The 17,735-nt window shown below is 33.8% G+C and overlaps 1 protein-coding gene across 1 annotated transcript; it reads right to left on the reverse strand.

Annotated features, from left to right (window-relative positions):
- Positions 1-1,516: 1,516 nt before the first annotated feature.
- On the reverse strand, positions 1,517-4,257 carry LOC115698311 (organelle RRM domain-containing protein 2, mitochondrial). Its single transcript, XM_030625530.2, has 4 exons — positions 4,069-4,257; positions 2,171-2,340; positions 1,994-2,062; positions 1,517-1,898 (listed from the first exon to the last, which is right to left on the reverse strand). The coding sequence occupies exons 2-4, from the start codon at positions 2,268-2,270 to the stop codon at positions 1,669-1,671; spliced, it is 399 nt and encodes a 132-aa protein (XP_030481390.1). The 5' UTR covers positions 2,271-2,340; positions 4,069-4,257; the 3' UTR covers positions 1,517-1,668.
- Positions 4,258-17,735: the final 13,478 nt, after the last annotated feature.

The following is a 17,735-nucleotide window of genomic DNA, read 5'->3' on the forward strand; positions in this document are numbered from 1 at the left end:
CCCTTCAGTTTGAACTCAGCAATTCCAGATTCAGATCATTCCGCCATTGATGAACATCCTCAAGCTCCAAGATCTGACCTGCCATGAAACATACAGAAGAAACAAGACGAAAGAAACGTAATCCCAAATCTCCGATCAAAAGTTAGTCAACAAAATACCCAGAAATCGTATTTATACCCAACTGAACCAAGAAACCCGAAATAGACAGTTGTTACCATCTGAACAATTAAAACCTAAAATATCTTTGCTTACGTGGACTAACACTAATAGTACGAACCCTAGACAAAACACTACGAGTCCCAGACGCAACTGGAATGCTACTGGACATAATTTGTCACTACAGAAAATAATAGTTCTAACATATACTAACTTATTTATTTTAATAATGAATACATATATATGTTAGTGTACATCTAAAGATGAGTACATATATATTGACATATATGTATATTGGTTTGATTTATATATAAATGGATATGGAAATAGATTATTATTAGAGATTAAGAAACAATAGTATTTTTTAATTTTTTTCTATGAAATATTAAATAATTTATCATTAAAAAAACAACTGATACAAAATAACCGATCCAATCTGCACTATTGCGGATTGGATTGGATTTAAACTGTTATGCGGATTGGATTGAATTCAAAATATGAAATCCGCACTTAGTGCGTATTGGATGTTGTTTGACCAAAAAAGTGCGGATTGGATTGGATGAACGAACACCCACCCCTATTTAAAATCATATGATGAGTATTCTATAAATTTATGTATTCTTATGACAATTTACCCTCAAAATAGACTCAAGCCTAACATATTATTATAATTAGTTAGATTAAAATTTAATACAATTTATTACTTAGTTATCATTAAATTAAAATTATGATTTATTTTATAACATAATTTAAAATTTCTAAATATTCGCTGCAAAACGCGAGTTGTTTACAAATAATAATAATAAAATCTCTTAATCAAATTTATGAAAAATATTCTTTCATAATTTTTGTACTATTTTTCCTTATAAATTTTTTCCATGTGAAAAATCAAGTCCAAAGCGTAAGATTTTGGGACCTTGAGCAGCAGAAGTGATAGTCCAAGTTTTATTGGTTTCTAATGTTTCAAGTTAAGTTTTCATTACATCTACTTAAGGTGATGAAAGTTTATCAAAAGACAGTGCAAATTCGATGAGCTGTGGAAGTAGGAGCCTGTTATTTGCGACAGAAGGTACAAAATCAGAGGGAGAAGCTTCTGATGTGTTGATATGTTGGTGTGAAACAACTGAAGGAATCAACATATTGTCAATTATATCCTTGTTTAAGGTATTTTTGAGAGTGAATAGTCTCATGAAATGGTTACAACACAAGTCCTTGCAATCAGGAAACGAACCCACTAATTAACTACATAACAAACAGTTGTTATCCTTAATAAAAGTATCTATTAGTTTCTATGTTCAGAAATATTAATGTATATTGTTAAAATTTAGGTCTTCCAGTTATTGGTTAACCCAAAGCCAGGTACTTAAAATTCAAGAATATCATTTCAAGTTGTTGAGGCAATCCATTTCTTTGGAATGATACATGGTAATTAAATCTAGCTATTTTACCTCAAAAAATTACTCTTAGATTCAACAAAATAATTATAGAATTAAGAGTACACAACATGATTAATCATCCACACCATCCAACAGTCTTATTGGATGTGAAACCCGTTTCAGATGTTCGAGGTTGAGGAGAAGGTCTTGGTTCTTTGGGTTTGGCTGGATCCACAAAAATAACCCACCCATCCAAGAACTTGGCATTCATTCCTTCTTTTGCATTCTCAGCTTCTTCAATACTGGTATAAGTTATGAATCCAAATCCCTTTGATCTCCCTGAGACCCTATCAGTTATAACTTTGGCTGACACACCATATATTATAATCAAGGCCACCATGTAAGTACTAGTAGGTCAACAAAAGCCACATACATAACAATGATAAAACAGATTTAATTACCATCAACAATCCGACCGAAAGGAGAAAAAGCTTCTTTCAGCTTTTCATCTGTGGTTAATCTTGAAAGTCCTGTATGAGTAGACAAGACACTTATGTTCCATGTTCAATCTGAAAATATTATTAAGAGACCAACACAGAAGGAGAGAAACTCATCTTTTATGTATTGAGAAAACATACCACTGATGAAAAGTTTTGGTGTTGTGAGAGTTGAGATGTAACGAATGGCACCAAGTTGAGATGATCCCAGAATGCGTAGAAAGCTAGATGACAATGCCATTCTATTTTACTATACCTATTACTCTCTCTAACAAGTCCTTTTCTTACAACCTTCTAGTTTTTTCTGTGGCCTGCAATTTTTAAATTCCATTATGTTCAATTTTACTTCACTGGCTACCCTGTATATAAAATTTCAATAAAGAAACTAACAAACAACACAAAGTATAACTTTACTGATGAAATGAGCCACAAACACAATAAATTAGAGATGAAGATTTTGGAAAGTAGAAGAAGTTTTCTCCTTTAATTATAGTGATACTAAATGTTCAATCTCCCATTTACTACATTCCACATAACATTAATGTGAAAATAGTGTTCTAAAATTTCTTGTTCCTTGGTTTGAATGAAAAAAGATCCAACTCTAAATTAAAACCCTTACATACGACCTTGTTCTAAAATCTTAGTGATTCATTTGTTTATTAAACAGAGCGGTTAAGTTCTCTAATTTGTTGTCTATCTTAAAATGTTCACTCAAGGATAAATTATTATGTAATTCTCCTAACATATCACTTATGTTATTCAACAATCAACATGGGATAACTAAAGAGAAAATACATTCTTCACACATATTATCATTGAGTTCCACTAATGACTTTATTTCTTGTGTTAAATCATATCATAACATGTATATCATGTTCAAAGCTCCAATTATATAAGTATCTTACCTGTATAATAATTGCCTATCTATTAATTGGTAACTATTCAATGAAGCACTTGTCTATTTTGCTTCTCCTATTAAAATTTGGCTAATTCGGATTTTTGCCTCCTGAACTTTAACATGTACCAAATCATGCCCTTGAACTTTTAAGTTCGTTAAAAATGCTCCCTGAACTATACAGATTGTTGGATTTAAGGACTTTTTTCCAATTTTAGTAAAAAAGTCTAATATGGATGAAAATTCAAGGGGCATAATTTAATTTATGTCAAAGTTCGATAGGCATGATTTGGTAGATATCAAAGTCTAAGGAGCATGATTTAGTACATAAACAATCATTGAAATAGTAAAATTGAATGAAATTAGACAAAAGTCCTTAAATCCAACAATCTCAATATTTCAGGAGGCATTTTTAGCGACCTTAAAAGTTCATGGGGCAATATTTGGTACATGTCAAAGTTCAGGGGGCACCAATCCTAATTAGCCTTAAAATTTCGAATAAAATTTGAAACAACTACAAATTATCTCTCCAATCAACAACACAACATTGTTCCAGGTAACTTACTATGAGTAGTTAAAATAATTACAATTCAAATTGCCTAGAAACAACATAAATTAGATTCTATTTTGGAGAGAAATTTCTCAGTGTTTGGTAACACTTCATAAACACCAAGATATAGAATTATCCCAAACTTAAAAAACAGTACAGAAATAAAATGTATGTAGAAACAAATACCATACAAATGGAATTCACATGACAGAACACAAATAATTTTATTGTACCAAAAGCAGAAAATTATGAATGTTTCTTTGGCCCTGGTCCTTACGTTTCAAATGAAAAAAAAAAATGAGAACAAAATTTCAGACCATCCAGATTAGAACAAAATCTCATATGATTATCAACACGTATACACAATCTCTAATTCTTAGAAGAACAACTAAACATTATAAATTAATTATAACAAACCTGACTAATATAAAAAGAAAAATAAAAATTGGATAACAGCTAAATCATAGCGAATGTAGAACACTATACAAAACAGAGAGAATCACTTGAGAAAACTCAAACAACAACGAGACAAAGTTTCCATCGTCCCTTAGCGTTTAACCATCATTAGCAGCCTCAAAAACGTAAATACAGTACCTGTTGTGAGTGAAGGTAATGGTTAATCCGGAAAATGAGAAACGGAATTCCTAGTCTCCGAGACTCCGATCTCCGATCAGTGAAGGACGTTGATGACAATTCTAGGGTTTGATCATATATGAGTTAAGAAACAGTTGTGCTCCCCATAAGCTACTTTGGAAGGATGAAATGAAAGCCGCGCACTTTGGTTTATAACTGGGCCTGGGCTTCTTATATTGCGTTAAACTCAAATAATACTATAGATTATTTCACAAAAACATAAAAACAATAAAAAAAAAATTACAAAAATACAGTTTTACAGAATTTTTAATATTTTACGATTTTTTTGATTTTATTTACAGAAAATACGGTATTTTTATGTTGTAATCTTGTTAAATTATTGTTGATTTTTTGTTATATGTATGTTATTTTTTATTGTTATTTTCATGTTACTTTTATGTAGTAATCTTGTTGATTTTATGTTGTTTTCGTGTTATTTTTTTGAAAACTGTAAAAATATTTTAAAAAAAAAAAATTGAACGTAAAAATATAATTATTTTACAAAAAATAATACCTTATATATTTATTCCATAATACTAAGGGTGTTCACTAAGTATCCGATCCAATTCAATCCGAACGATCCAATTCAATCCAATCCGCAAAATGCGGATATCTGCACTTACACGAATTGGATTGGATTGAAAAATCTAAAATCCGCACTTGTGCGGATTGGATATTGTTTGACCTCAAAAAGTGACCGATCCAATCCAATTCACACTTCATATTTTTAAAAAATTATAATATATAATACATATTATTTTTTTTAGTAATATTAGAAAAAAGAAACAAATTTCTAATTTCTTAATTTTTTTTAGTAATATATTGAGTTGGTATATTTTATTTGTTTTATAATAAAAAACACCAAAAAAAGTATTCTTATTCAATGACACATACACATAAATTTAAATATATATACTAACTTATTTATTTTAGTAATGAATACATATATATTTTAGTGTAAATCTGAAGATGAAGTACATGTATATTAACATATATGTATATTGGTTTGATTTATATATAAATAGAGATGGAGATAGATTATTATTGGAAATTAAGAAACAATAGTCTTTTTTTATTTTTTTTTTTCTATGAAATATTAAATAATTTATCATTAAAAAAAAATAACCGATCCAAAATAACTGATCCAATCTGCACTATTGCGGATTGGATTGGATTAGATTTAAACTGTTATGCGGATCGGATTGGATCCAAAATATGAAATTCGCACTTAGTGTGGATTGGATGTTGTTTGACCAAAAAAGTGTGGATTGGATTGGATGAACACCCCTACTAATAAGGGTATTTTTTAGGGAAATTTAGATGGTATACTAACTTTTGCTATTTTTTTACAAAAATACTGCCAGGCGGTATTTTTTACTTTTTTACTGTGTTTTTTTATAAGTTTCATACTGCAGTATACTGTGTTAAGTTTTCACTGGTGTTCTACTGGTGTTTTTTAGTTGTTCTACTATTGTTTTGATTTGTTCTGTTTTGTGTTCTACATGTGTTTTATAAAAATGCAGTATTTTTGAAAACTTTCTGTGTGATAGTATCTTTGTAAAAGTTAACCTGAATTCCAGTATTTTTGTAAGTTTTCCAATTTTTTATAAATATGGGAATTAAGGGTATAGTTTACTTTTTTATTGCATAAATAAATAATATCATAGTGTTATGGTTTTTTTTTTCTTTTTATATTTATATGGGTTTTTCTATGTCATATTTTTGTAAAAAAAAGTGAAAATTTCATATTTGTAAAACAACAATAAATTTTGTCGGAAGAGTCGCTGGAAAAGTTAGTGTCGCCGAGAAAAATTATTGGAAAAGTCATTAGAAGTAAATGTCTCAAATATAACTAAAAATATAATTAGTTCTATGAATAAATACTAATAACTCAAACTGATTATAATTGAAATATAACTGGTTTTGTAACATAATAAATAAAAATAAATAACATAAAATAACTCAAACCAGTTATAATTAAAATGAAACCGGTTCTATAATAGTGTTATAATGAATAAAAATCAATAACACGAAATAATTCAAAACCGGTTATAACTAAAATAGAACCGGTTATATAACATAATGAATACAAACAAGTAACACACAATAATTCAAAACGATTACAATTAAAAAATAAAGGGAAATCAGTTCCTAAAACATTGAAACATAAATTAAAAAAAAAAAAAAACTAGTTCTACAATAAAAAACCTCATAACACATAATACCTCATAAAACCGATTATAATTTTTTTAAAAAAAAATGGAGATCAATTTCAAAAATATTGAGGCATAACAAAATAAATAAACACAAATAATAACACACAATAACTCAAATATAATAAAGAAATCGATTATACTTATCAACTAGTTAAAAATTTAAGACAAAAAAACTGGTTCCGTAAAACAACGTAGATAAAAACTCACACACAAAAACCAGTTAAATAAAATAGCTCAAATAAAAATATACATTCAATATGCTCTAACCCACCAAATAATTACACTCATATTATATCTACCTCAAAAATACGCATGCATTATGTTATATAACCAGTTTTATTTTAGTTATAACCGATTTGAGTTATTTCGTGTTATTTATTTTTATTCATTATAACAATATTATAAAACTAGTTCTTATTTAGTTATAATTAGTTAAAGTTATTTTGTTTTATTTTTGTATTCATTATGTTACAGAACCTGTTATATTTCAATCATAACTGGTTTGAGATATTTTGTGTTATTTATTTCATTCATTATATTATAGAACCGGTTCTATTTTTGTTTATATTTGAGACATATACTTCTTGTGACTTTTTCCGGCGACAGTGACTTTTTCGGTGATTTTTCTGGCAACGATGACTTTTCAGTGACTTTCCTAGTGACACTAACTTTTCCGGCACCAGTGACTTTGTTCGCAACTTTTTCGGGAACGGTGACTTTTTCGGTGACTTCTGGCGCCAACAACTTTTTTGGCAAAACTTATCATTATTTACAAATATGAGATTTCTATTTTTTTCAACAAAAATATGGTATAAAAAAAGTCCATATAAATGTAAAAAAAAAAAAAAAACCATAATCCCTTAGCATTATTTATTAATGTTATAAAAAAGTACTCTTATAATTTTTCTATATAGTGTAATTTCTACTAATAACAAACTAATTAGAGCCCCATAAACCCTAATTAGGTTTACTATTGAGTATTATACATTACAAAGTCCATAAAAAATAAGATATTTATTAGGCTCATTTAATTAGATCACTTATTTAACTCAATTTAGAATATTAGCTCAAATAAATAAATCCACATATTAAATTATTAAAAATAGCTCAACAATTTTTTTTTGAATAAAAGTAGAAACTTTATTAAATAGCTAAATCCGCTATTACAATTGTTTGAAGAGCAGAAGGAATACTGCTCTCAGAGAAAATACGGTCAGACAAGAAACAAGAGCCACGCGCCAGACAATGGGCGGCTTTGTTAGCAGACCGTTTAACATGACAAATTTTGACATTTTCCAAAGACAGAAGGAGACTTTTGCACTCTTGAACAAGAAGGCCAAATATAGAAGGCATGTCAACCAAACTATTTAATGCTTGAATTGCCACTAAGCAATCAGTTTCCACAACAACATTGTTCCAGCACTTGTTTTTTATCCAGCTTAATGCCTCTTTTATACTCATGATCTCTGCCACAGAAGCATGTGGACCACCAGTATAATAGGTTGCAAATGCATCCAAGACTCCATCATCACTATTTCTCGCAATAGCACCCGTACCAAAAGCATTCTCTGCTGTAAAAGTAGCCCCATCCACATTCATCTTGATCATATTTTCCTCAGGTTTAGACCAAAAATCCTTGCCGCCAACACTATCATTCTCGTAAAGCAGCGGTTCAGTACGACGAGACTGAGCACAAATCCATTGATCAAGAACACTATGTGCAAAGGAAACAACTTCAGCAGCAGACCTTGAACGATTCTTCCAAAGAAATTCATTACGGGATTTCCAAATAGACCATCCCACCATCAGGAGTTCTTCAACCGCACCAATTCTTTGCCTAGACCAGAACTCTGCAAACTAGTCATGGAAACTCACTACAGCAGAGGGAATAAGATCAATGGTAGATCTATTCCAGCACGATTGAGCAAAGGGGCACATAATCAAAACATGTAGGATAGTTTCAATATCGTTATTGCAGAAAACACATTGCCATTCCACAGGTACATGTTTGCTTTTAAGCTGGGAACGAGTGGGGAGACATCCTCTTAGAGCCCGCCAAGCAAAATGAACAACCTTTGGGAAATTTGGAGCTTCCAGAGATGTTTCCACAAGTCTGATTCCAGTTGTGTGCTCCACTCCCCTTTCGAACATTGAATGTGATGTTAAGAACTCTTCACTGAATATATACTAGATGGCTTCATATTCCAGTACCATCTATCTCCAACAATCGACATACTCAGTGGGATATTAATAATAATACTGCTATCCCTTGGATTGAAGACATCATATATGAGCTCCTCATCCCATTCCCTTAACCCCGGTTTCATAATCTGATGAACTTTACAATTAACCAAAGCAGGGTGAGAGGAAGATACACACGGGTTATCAACAGATGGCAGCCAAGGTATGTTAAGCATATTTGTTACAGTACCATCAGCAATACGAATTCTAGCTCCCGCTTTAACCAAAGCTTATGACTCATGTATACTCCTCCAAATAAAACTTGGATTTGACCCCAAAGAAGTTGTCAAGAAGGATTCTCGAGGGAAATAACGGGCTTTATAAATACAACTCACAAGAGAGTTCTCATTCAACAAGAGCCTCCAACCCTGCTTTCTAAGAAGAGACATGTTATAGTCTCTAAGGTTACGAAAGCCTAGGCCACCAGTGTTTTTATGCCGCGATATATGACGCCAGCTCATCCAATTGATCCCACGAGAAGTATTTGATGAAGAACCCCACCAATACTTGGACATTAAACCCTCCAAGTGAGAACATGTCTTCTTAGGCAGAAGGAAAACAAACATGGCATAACTAGGGAGGGCTTGAGCAACCGTTTTAAGCAAGATCTCACGCCCAGCTTTAGACAAGAGCCTACCCTCCCAACTTTGTATGCGCTGCTGCATTTTATCCTTAAGAAAGCCTAGAATTGCATCCTTGTTCCTCCCCATAGTACAAGGCAGCCCCAAATAAGTGCTCTGTTCATTAGCCCTATCCATACCCAAAATGCCACAAAGCCTTGTTTTCATGGCATTCGAGATGTTAGCACTAAAAAAGACACTAGAATTGGTAAAGTTGACACTTTGGCCAGAAGCTAACTCGAAAATTTGAAGGAGACGCAACACATTAGAAGCCTCCCTTTCATTAGCCTGACAATAAATGTAGCTATCATCCGCGAATAGCAAGTGTGATATAATTGGGGCTTCGTTAGCAACTTTACACCCTTTTAGATCTCCATTTCTTTCAAAATGATTCAACAGTTGGGAAAAACCTTCTGTACAAATCAGAAACAAATAGGGAGAGAGGGGATCTCCTTGTCGAATCCCCCTGTCTAGACAAATGGGACCCAACTCCTTACCATCATGGACCACCATATACCGAACAGTAGACACAGTAGCTAGAATGAGTTCTATAAACCGGTTATGAAAACCCATTCTCGACATCATTTCCCGCAAAAAATTCCACTCAACACGGTCATAGGCTTTACTGTTGGAATTTTTTTTACCAGGATCTTAGATCTACTCACAAGTATGTTGATTAACATCCTAAATATGAACTTTTAAAACGATTATAAAATAAACACATATAAAGTATGAGAAACCTTACATTGGGTGCAGCGGAATATTATGTCTCCTTCCGTTCAGATCTCTAACCCTTGTATCCTTTCTGTCGCAGAGTATTATCAAGATCTGAACCTGGATCTCTTTCTCTCATTTCTTTAGTGCTGAAACTCCTTCTTGTTGAATATCTTTCTTCACGATCTTCCTCACTATGATTGAGGTATCACTTGCTGTGTGTGGGCACTACTCTAACACTAAGAGGTTTGAAATTATTCAAGGAAGAAGAAGAGTATGAAAGTGGCGGCTAGGGTTTAGAAAGAGAAGGCTCAGGTTTTTCTCTGAAGGAATCCAAAAGTAAAAGTGTAAATTTCCTGAAGCCTTCACTATCTATTTATAGCATTCCACACAGGGTTAGGTTTGAATTATTTGACATTAAAATAATGAAAATATCAGATGATAAAGCCTATAAAAGTGGTCGGCCATGGCTATGTGGATTTGGGCCTCACTTTTTGCAATTTTGCAGTTTTATCATTTCTCCATCTCATTTTCTCAAAAACGCCAATTTTCAAATTCAACCAATTAAATGTCAATTCTAACTATTTAATAACTATAAATAATTATTAAATAATATTGTCATTTATCATATTTATTAATTGAACCATACAAAGTATCATAATTAACAAATATGCTCTAAAAACTCTTTTTTTACAATTTTTCCCTTACTTAGTGAAAAATTTACAAATAGACATAGTCTAATTTGAGAATTATAATTGATTAATCAAAACCAATTAAATGAGTCTTACAAGTAATATTGTCTCAACTAGTGGGGGGACCATGGGTCTATATAACCTAGCTTCCAATAAGCAGATCAAGAATTTATAACCTAAATTCACTAACTTATTAATTCTTCGTTGAATCCACGCATAGAACTTAGAATTGCACTCTCAGTATATAGAACACTCTATATGTTCCACCATATAGACACGTCATTAGTTATCCATTGTTATAATCCTAATTTGATCAATGATCCTCTATATGAATGATCTACACTGTAAAGGGATTAGATTACCGTAACACCCTACAATGTATTTTATCCTTAAAACACTTAACCCCGTATAAATGATATTTCAGCTATGTGAAATGAGTACTCCACCATTTATTTTCGTTTGGTCAAGCTCGAAGGAGATCATCCTTTACTTTCTATTCGCCAGATAGAAGCTATAGATTCCATATTATGTTAGCGCTCCCACTCAATTGCACTACCGTGTTCCCAAAATGTACGTATCACCCTGATCCAAAAGTAGTCTTAACTAACAAATCAAAGAACACGAACAACACTCTTGAGATTGAGCCTAATCATATCAGGATTTAGATCATTTAATCTAAGATCAACTAGGCGATATTGACTTGAATAGATATTATGGTAAGTTTGATAAATCTATGTCAAAGTTCAATATCAGTCCCTTTCGATGCATACTCCGTGCACCCAACCTGAGCTTTACTTTGACCAATGCTCTGGAAAGAACATAGCATTTCTCCAAATGCAAGTAAACTCTGTTGTAGATTATCATATCAGTAAAACCCAGTGTCTGATAAATCTAGGAATCTTTATTCACATAGTTATGTTTACTTTCCAATGTGTTGACAACACAATATACAGGATCAAGTATGTGAAAAGGGTTTCAGATGAATTTATAAATCAAATAGACAAGCAATTGATAAGATGAACCAAAACATACACAAATGAATGAAAGATACTTTTGTTCCTTTATTGATGTTGAATAAAATGGATTACATTGAAATGGAGTTTTATTTAGGGCATAAAACCCAACATTTACTAAGATCAAGCTTTAAAGCCATATAACCTTCCCTTCCTTTCCGCTTACGCTTCAGATAGTGCATTACCTCAAATGCAACCATGATGTTATCCGTAATTAGATGCCTAGGAATAAAAGCGGATTGTGTTTCAGAAATAACTTGGGGCAAAGCAGTTTTCAACCGATTCGCTAGCACCTTAGAAATCACTTTATAAAGCACATTACAAAGAGAGATAGGTCGTAACTCACTCATAACAGTAGGTTGCTTCTTTTTCGGTATGAGAACGATATTTGTATGGTTTAAGCTAGGAGGGAGAGTACCAAAATCAAAGAAATGTCGAACTTGATCAACAACATCTCGACCCACCACCGACCAATATTTCTGATAAAATCCCAGAGTCATGCCATCCGATCCCGGGGATTTATCGGGGTGCATCTGGAATAGGGCCTTCTTAACCTCTTCTTGAGTAATCGGGCCTAACAGTTCATCATTTTGGGCTGCTGAAATTGAAGGAGTAACACCCATAACAACCTCCTGCCAACTCGAATTTCCTGCTTTAAATAGATTGTTGAAATAATCAAGAATGACTGTAGGAAGGCCATTGTCCCATCCAACCCAAACTCCCAAATCATCTTTCAAAGCATGGATGGTATTATGTTTCTTCCTAGCAGTTGCCTTTGCATGGAAGAATTTACTGTTTTGATTGCCTTCCCGTAACCATAGTTGTTTCAATCGTTGACGCCAAAACACCTCTCTTTGATTGAAAATTTCACTAAGCTGCTTCTCTGCCTCACGGTGTTTCTGAATAGCCAAAGCATCACGCCCTTTTTTCCAAAATCTAATCTCTTTTTTACACTTAGCAATACGGTTTTTAAAATTGCCAGTGTAATCACGGCCCCAACGAGAAAGTACCTCACTACAATGCTTTATCTTCTCCATGATGCTCTGCCCATCACACATGTTCCAACTATCCATAACAATTTTTGAGCATAACGGCTCCCTCAACCAAGCATTTTCAAAAAGAAATTGACGAAAGGGAATGATAACATTACGGACAGTAGGCTCAAGTAACAGAGGGCAATGATCAGAGGCTGATATTTCAAGTTTAGTTAACGTGGCTGAATTAAAGCAATTAAACCAGTGAGTACTTACCAATGCACGATCTAGCCGCACTTCAATCCAAGCATCAGTTCCCCTACCCCGTTCCCAAGTAAACGGGTACCTAGATAGCTCTAGATCAATCAAATTACAGTCCTGGAGAGCCTGATTAAAACCATCCACCAGCGACTGCGGGTACCGATTACCACCACGTTTATCCGAATGGCTTGTGACATTGTTGACATCTCCAATTATACACCAAGGCAAACCCGATTCATCCTTAAGAGAGCGATGAAAATCCCATGTTTTATATCTCAAATTTCGGTTAGGCTCCCCATACAAGCCTGTTAATCTCCATGGAGGGGAAGCTAACTAAGAGATTTGAAGATCAATATGATTGAAGGAGTAATTGATAAGCTGGGCTTCCTCACTGTTGCGCCACAACATCGCAATACCCCCACTATGACCCCTTGCATCGACAGAGTACATACCTTCAAAGCCTATCACCACCCGAAGTCTTTCCAGAGTATCACCACGACTAAAAGTTTCACAAAGAAAAATATAATTGGGCTTCTTTTGGACCACAATGTCCACCAGGAATTGAAAGACCCATGGGTTCCCAAGCCCACGGTAATTCCAGCTTAGAATACTCATGATGAGGGGTGGGCCTGGAAACCAAGGCCCACCGAAACTCCATTTTTTGAAATTAAATCTGACTCCTCTACTTCAAGATCACATTTGTTATCTTCCTCATGCATCCCTTCTAAAGTCAGCCCATTACTAGCTGAATGGTCCTTTATCAAAAGAATCCCCTCATAAGGCCGACCAAATAATCCCTCTGTTGTATGGCGTCGTTTGGAGTCAATAATACTAACTTCAATTAATTCCTCCGTATCCAGCCCATCATGAACATGATCAACGTGGATTGGGGAATCAGTGTCCATAATGCCCACATTTACCTCTTTCTCCATAACTGCCTTTGACTTCTGCATAGTTTTATTTGACAACTTTCCTAATATCAGCTTCCCACGATCCTCGCTATTAATTCCCCCAAAAACCGCTTGCTGAGATACAGTTGTCGCCGGCATGTTCTGTGTGGCAGCTGGTTGGTCTAAAGATTAGTTGTCTTCCTCTTCTCTGTTTTTGAGCCATTGAGCACCAATCAAATGGTTTCTCCTCCGTGGTTGGGCCTTCATGCCTATGCCATATGGTTTCACGATTTGATCAGGAGGCATATCAAAATGTTTTGGGCAGAACCTTTCAGAATGACGAATGACTCCGCAGATGAAGCAAAAAGTCAGGATATACTCGTATTTGAAAGTTGCCCAGAAAGCTTCTTCCCCAACACGACGAAGCCTCATATGACGTTTCAAATGTTTAGTAATATCCAAGGTCACCCGTACTCGTAAGTAGTCACGCCATATTCCTCAAAAATTCTTTGGGTCCGATTCTACAAATGTACCAACATAACCTCCTACCCTCCTAACAACCTGTTCAGTTTTCGAACCATATTGAAGACCATGTACTTGGACCCAAATGTCCAAATTATTAATCTCTACCAGTCTAGGTTCAACTCTAGGTTTCATCCTTTCAAACACAAATTGAACTCTATTGAAAGTCCATGGGCTTCCATCAATGACCCGTTTCAGATCAAGTTCATGGTAGAATTGAAACAGATAAGGATTAGGTTCCAATTCTTTTACATACATTCCTTTACCTGGTTGCCACAAAGAGGCCATTACATGTCGCATCGCATCAAAATCGATGGCTCTTCCTGTTAGAAATCTCCCAACAATACATAACCGATCATCCGTCCCTTGTGTGATATTTTCATCAAGATCAAAAGCCAATTCAGTTTCCTCCTCATCTTCGATCTGTATACTATCATAATCATCTTCCAAATCTTTGACATAGTAACTACTGGACGCCATTTTGAAAATACAAAGCAAACAAGACACACCTTAACAAACTAGAGAAAAAACTCTACCCATGTCAAAAGACAAGACTCCTAGATAATGTTAAATAGCTCAACAATTTTGTTTCAACATAAAATAATATGTAACTTCTAATGTTCTCAAAAAAATATTTATATTTATTTATTTAAAATAAAATAAAATTTAATGTGAAATAACATGCTAAAAAGAATCTTTTCTAACAATTATAAATTGTTGGAATACTAATTATTCCCAACAGTTATAAACCATTGTGATTTATTGTTTTCTTAAATAAAAAATTCTATTTAGTATTGCTCATGGTTCTTCACTGTTAGCATTGGCTTTTCCCAATGTTTTCTTTCCTTCGGTTCTAAATCGATGAGAAAAACCTCCATTTATATATTTCAATAATTTTTGTAATTGACCTTCTTATAAACCGTTAATGTAACGCCCTAATGCTAAGGCACGCTACAGTGCTTTTTCAATTACAGTGCAATCTTCGCTAATCGAAGAGTTTTCTTGAAAAACGTGTCAAATTTAAACTTTTATATTAATTAATAAACTTTATAATATATTAAAATATTTACAAGTGCCGGGATCCCGTTTTCAAACTTTTTAAAAGTAATATTTCAAAATACACATTTTTCAGGTCGCACAGCGACTATCAAAATACAATTCCCAGATGTCCCGAGACCGAACACTCCAGGTCGCGCTGCTTTGACATGTACAATCCCATCCGAGCTCAGGTTCACTCCAGTTCAGTTATCGCCTTTCCTTTACCTACACATGAAAGTAGAACTGTGAGTCAACAGACTCAGTAAGAAAAGCATATAACACATCATATAACTTTCGACTTGTAACTAGGCGCCCATACACCTATTTACAAGGCTTAACAAATGATTAAGAACGTTCTGAATGGTTGGTGCTATTGACCATGATATCACCCACTACCAGCACTATGATTGCACTGCGGGACCAGCACTATGTTCGTACCGCTATGATAGCATCAATAGCACCCAAGAGTGCAATTGGCCATGATATCACTCTTAACCAGTACTGTGCCCGTACTGCTGAACCGACACAATTGTTGTGCCGCTATGATAGCGCCAATTAATACTCTCTGGGGTGAATATCACTCTTAACCAGTACGATGCCTGTACTGTCGAACCGACACAATTGTTGTGCCGCTATGATATCACCCAAAACATATACAATCATACATACATCATGCATATATCTCATATAACACGCTATATTGTTACGAAAATTATGTTTACTACGCAAGTGTACGTATCAAGTAGTATCTCACGCAAGTGAGGTCGAACCACAGGGAATTGGATTAAGTACTACTAAACTATACTTATGATTCTATTTGGTAAAATAATAAGTTTGCAATTTGAAAGTAAATAACTCAGAAAATTAAAGAGAAAATAAACGAAGATTAATCAAGATGAGAGATTAGGGAGGTGAATCCTGTTGATAAGCTACCAATGTTAATACCTAATTGCTATCCTTATCTCAATGTGAATGACAGATTATAAATTAACCTAACTCTTTTCAGATCTTTTAGGTTCTAAATAATATGTTCTCTAATTAACTTCTTAATTAAATCAACACAAAATCAGCATTAAGCAATAATCTATTAGTCACTGAGGCTATGTAAATACTTTCGTTTTACATCAAAACCTAGACTATCCAAATTTTAACATTCTCAATTCTCACTTTTCAGATTTCGAATTGAGATCATTAAACATGTAAAAGGTGATCAAGCTTGCACATGGAATTAAACACAAATAAAGATAGTATTCACACATAAGATGAAGGAATGGCAATTATTTATTAACTAGGCATAAACTTAAACAACAATCATCATCCTCCCTTATTGGGAAATTTAGTTCATAACAACTCTAAAAACATCCATGATTAATTCAGAAATAAAAACAAACATAAAGAAGAATTAAAAGGGTAAAAGAAAGAAACTAGAAGGTGGTATCGCTCCAGGTCTTCAAGATAGCTTCCTCTCCACTTGCCTCCACTATTAGGTCTGTTTTTGCTTAGTTCTGACCTTCAATGTCGTATTCCTTATATAGGGATGAGTGGTGTGCCTCCAATTGAGTGAAAAATCAAAATTACGTCAAATCTACGATTTCCGTACCTAGTCGCGACTAGCATTTAAGCTGGTCGCGACTACAGGCAAAACTCGAAAAACCGAGTTTCTGCCAAACTCTCGAAGTCGCGACCAGGGATGGACCAGGAAAAAGGGTCGCGACCTGGCTCTCTGGAGGTCGCGACTATTGATGCGTCTGGAGCCGAATTTTCCAATTTTTTCCAAATTTGTCCTAGTTTTTCGCCATTTGACTGAATTCGAAATTTAACACCCCGGGAACCTGAAATAATGAAAATCAAGCGTAAAACTGCTCCAAAAGACACCAATAGACGAGATAATGCTAACTTTAAAGACCCGAAATATAGGTTAATTATAACCTAACAAAATCCCCCAAACTAGATTCTTACTCGCCCCCGAGTAAGATAAAAAAAAAACTAACTACACTATCAGATAATTACTACGCTGCTGACTCATGCTCTGTTTACTTCCTTGCATAAACTAGAATTTTGATCTTATTAACTCTAACAATTAACTCGGATGCTCAATTAATAACACTATGTACAACTGCAACAATCTACTCAAATGTGAAACATTGTTATAAAAGTTTTACTCTTTCCATTAATTCCACAATCCGATAACTCATAGGCTTGCATGCTTACCTTTCTCCACTAATGTTGACAGTATTCTTTGGAATCATTAGGTCTTTTCAAGGCTTAGGTAGTATGGCTCAGATATTCAGGGATAGGAAAAAGACAATTTTGGCTCAAGATATCATAAGCACACAAACAGAACCCCCAAGCTTTTTACTTTTCTTTTTCTAAACCCCTATACTGTTCCCAAATTTACCAAGATTGAGAGAAGATATATTTATTATTTTCCAACATCACTGAAATCA

The sequence above is a fragment of the Cannabis sativa genome, chromosome 7 (genome assembly GCF_029168945.1).
Source record: "Cannabis sativa cultivar Pink pepper isolate KNU-18-1 chromosome 7, ASM2916894v1, whole genome shotgun sequence".
Taxonomy (NCBI): domain Eukaryota; kingdom Viridiplantae; phylum Streptophyta; class Magnoliopsida; order Rosales; family Cannabaceae; genus Cannabis; species Cannabis sativa.

Excerpts from the sequence above, each read along its gene's own strand:
- LOC115698311 (XM_030625530.2), bottom strand. The coding sequence starts at position 2,270 with ATGGCATTGTCATCTAGCTTTCTACGCATTCTGGGATCATCTCAACTT. Across the intron at positions 2,063-2,170 it reads ACCAAAACTTTTCATCAGTG|GACTTTCAAGATTAACCACA; the intron begins GTATGTTTTCTC and ends CTACTCATACAG. Across the intron at positions 1,899-1,993 it reads TTTCGGTCGGATTGTTGATG|CCAAAGTTATAACTGATAGG; the intron begins GTAATTAAATCT and ends ATGGTGTGTCAG.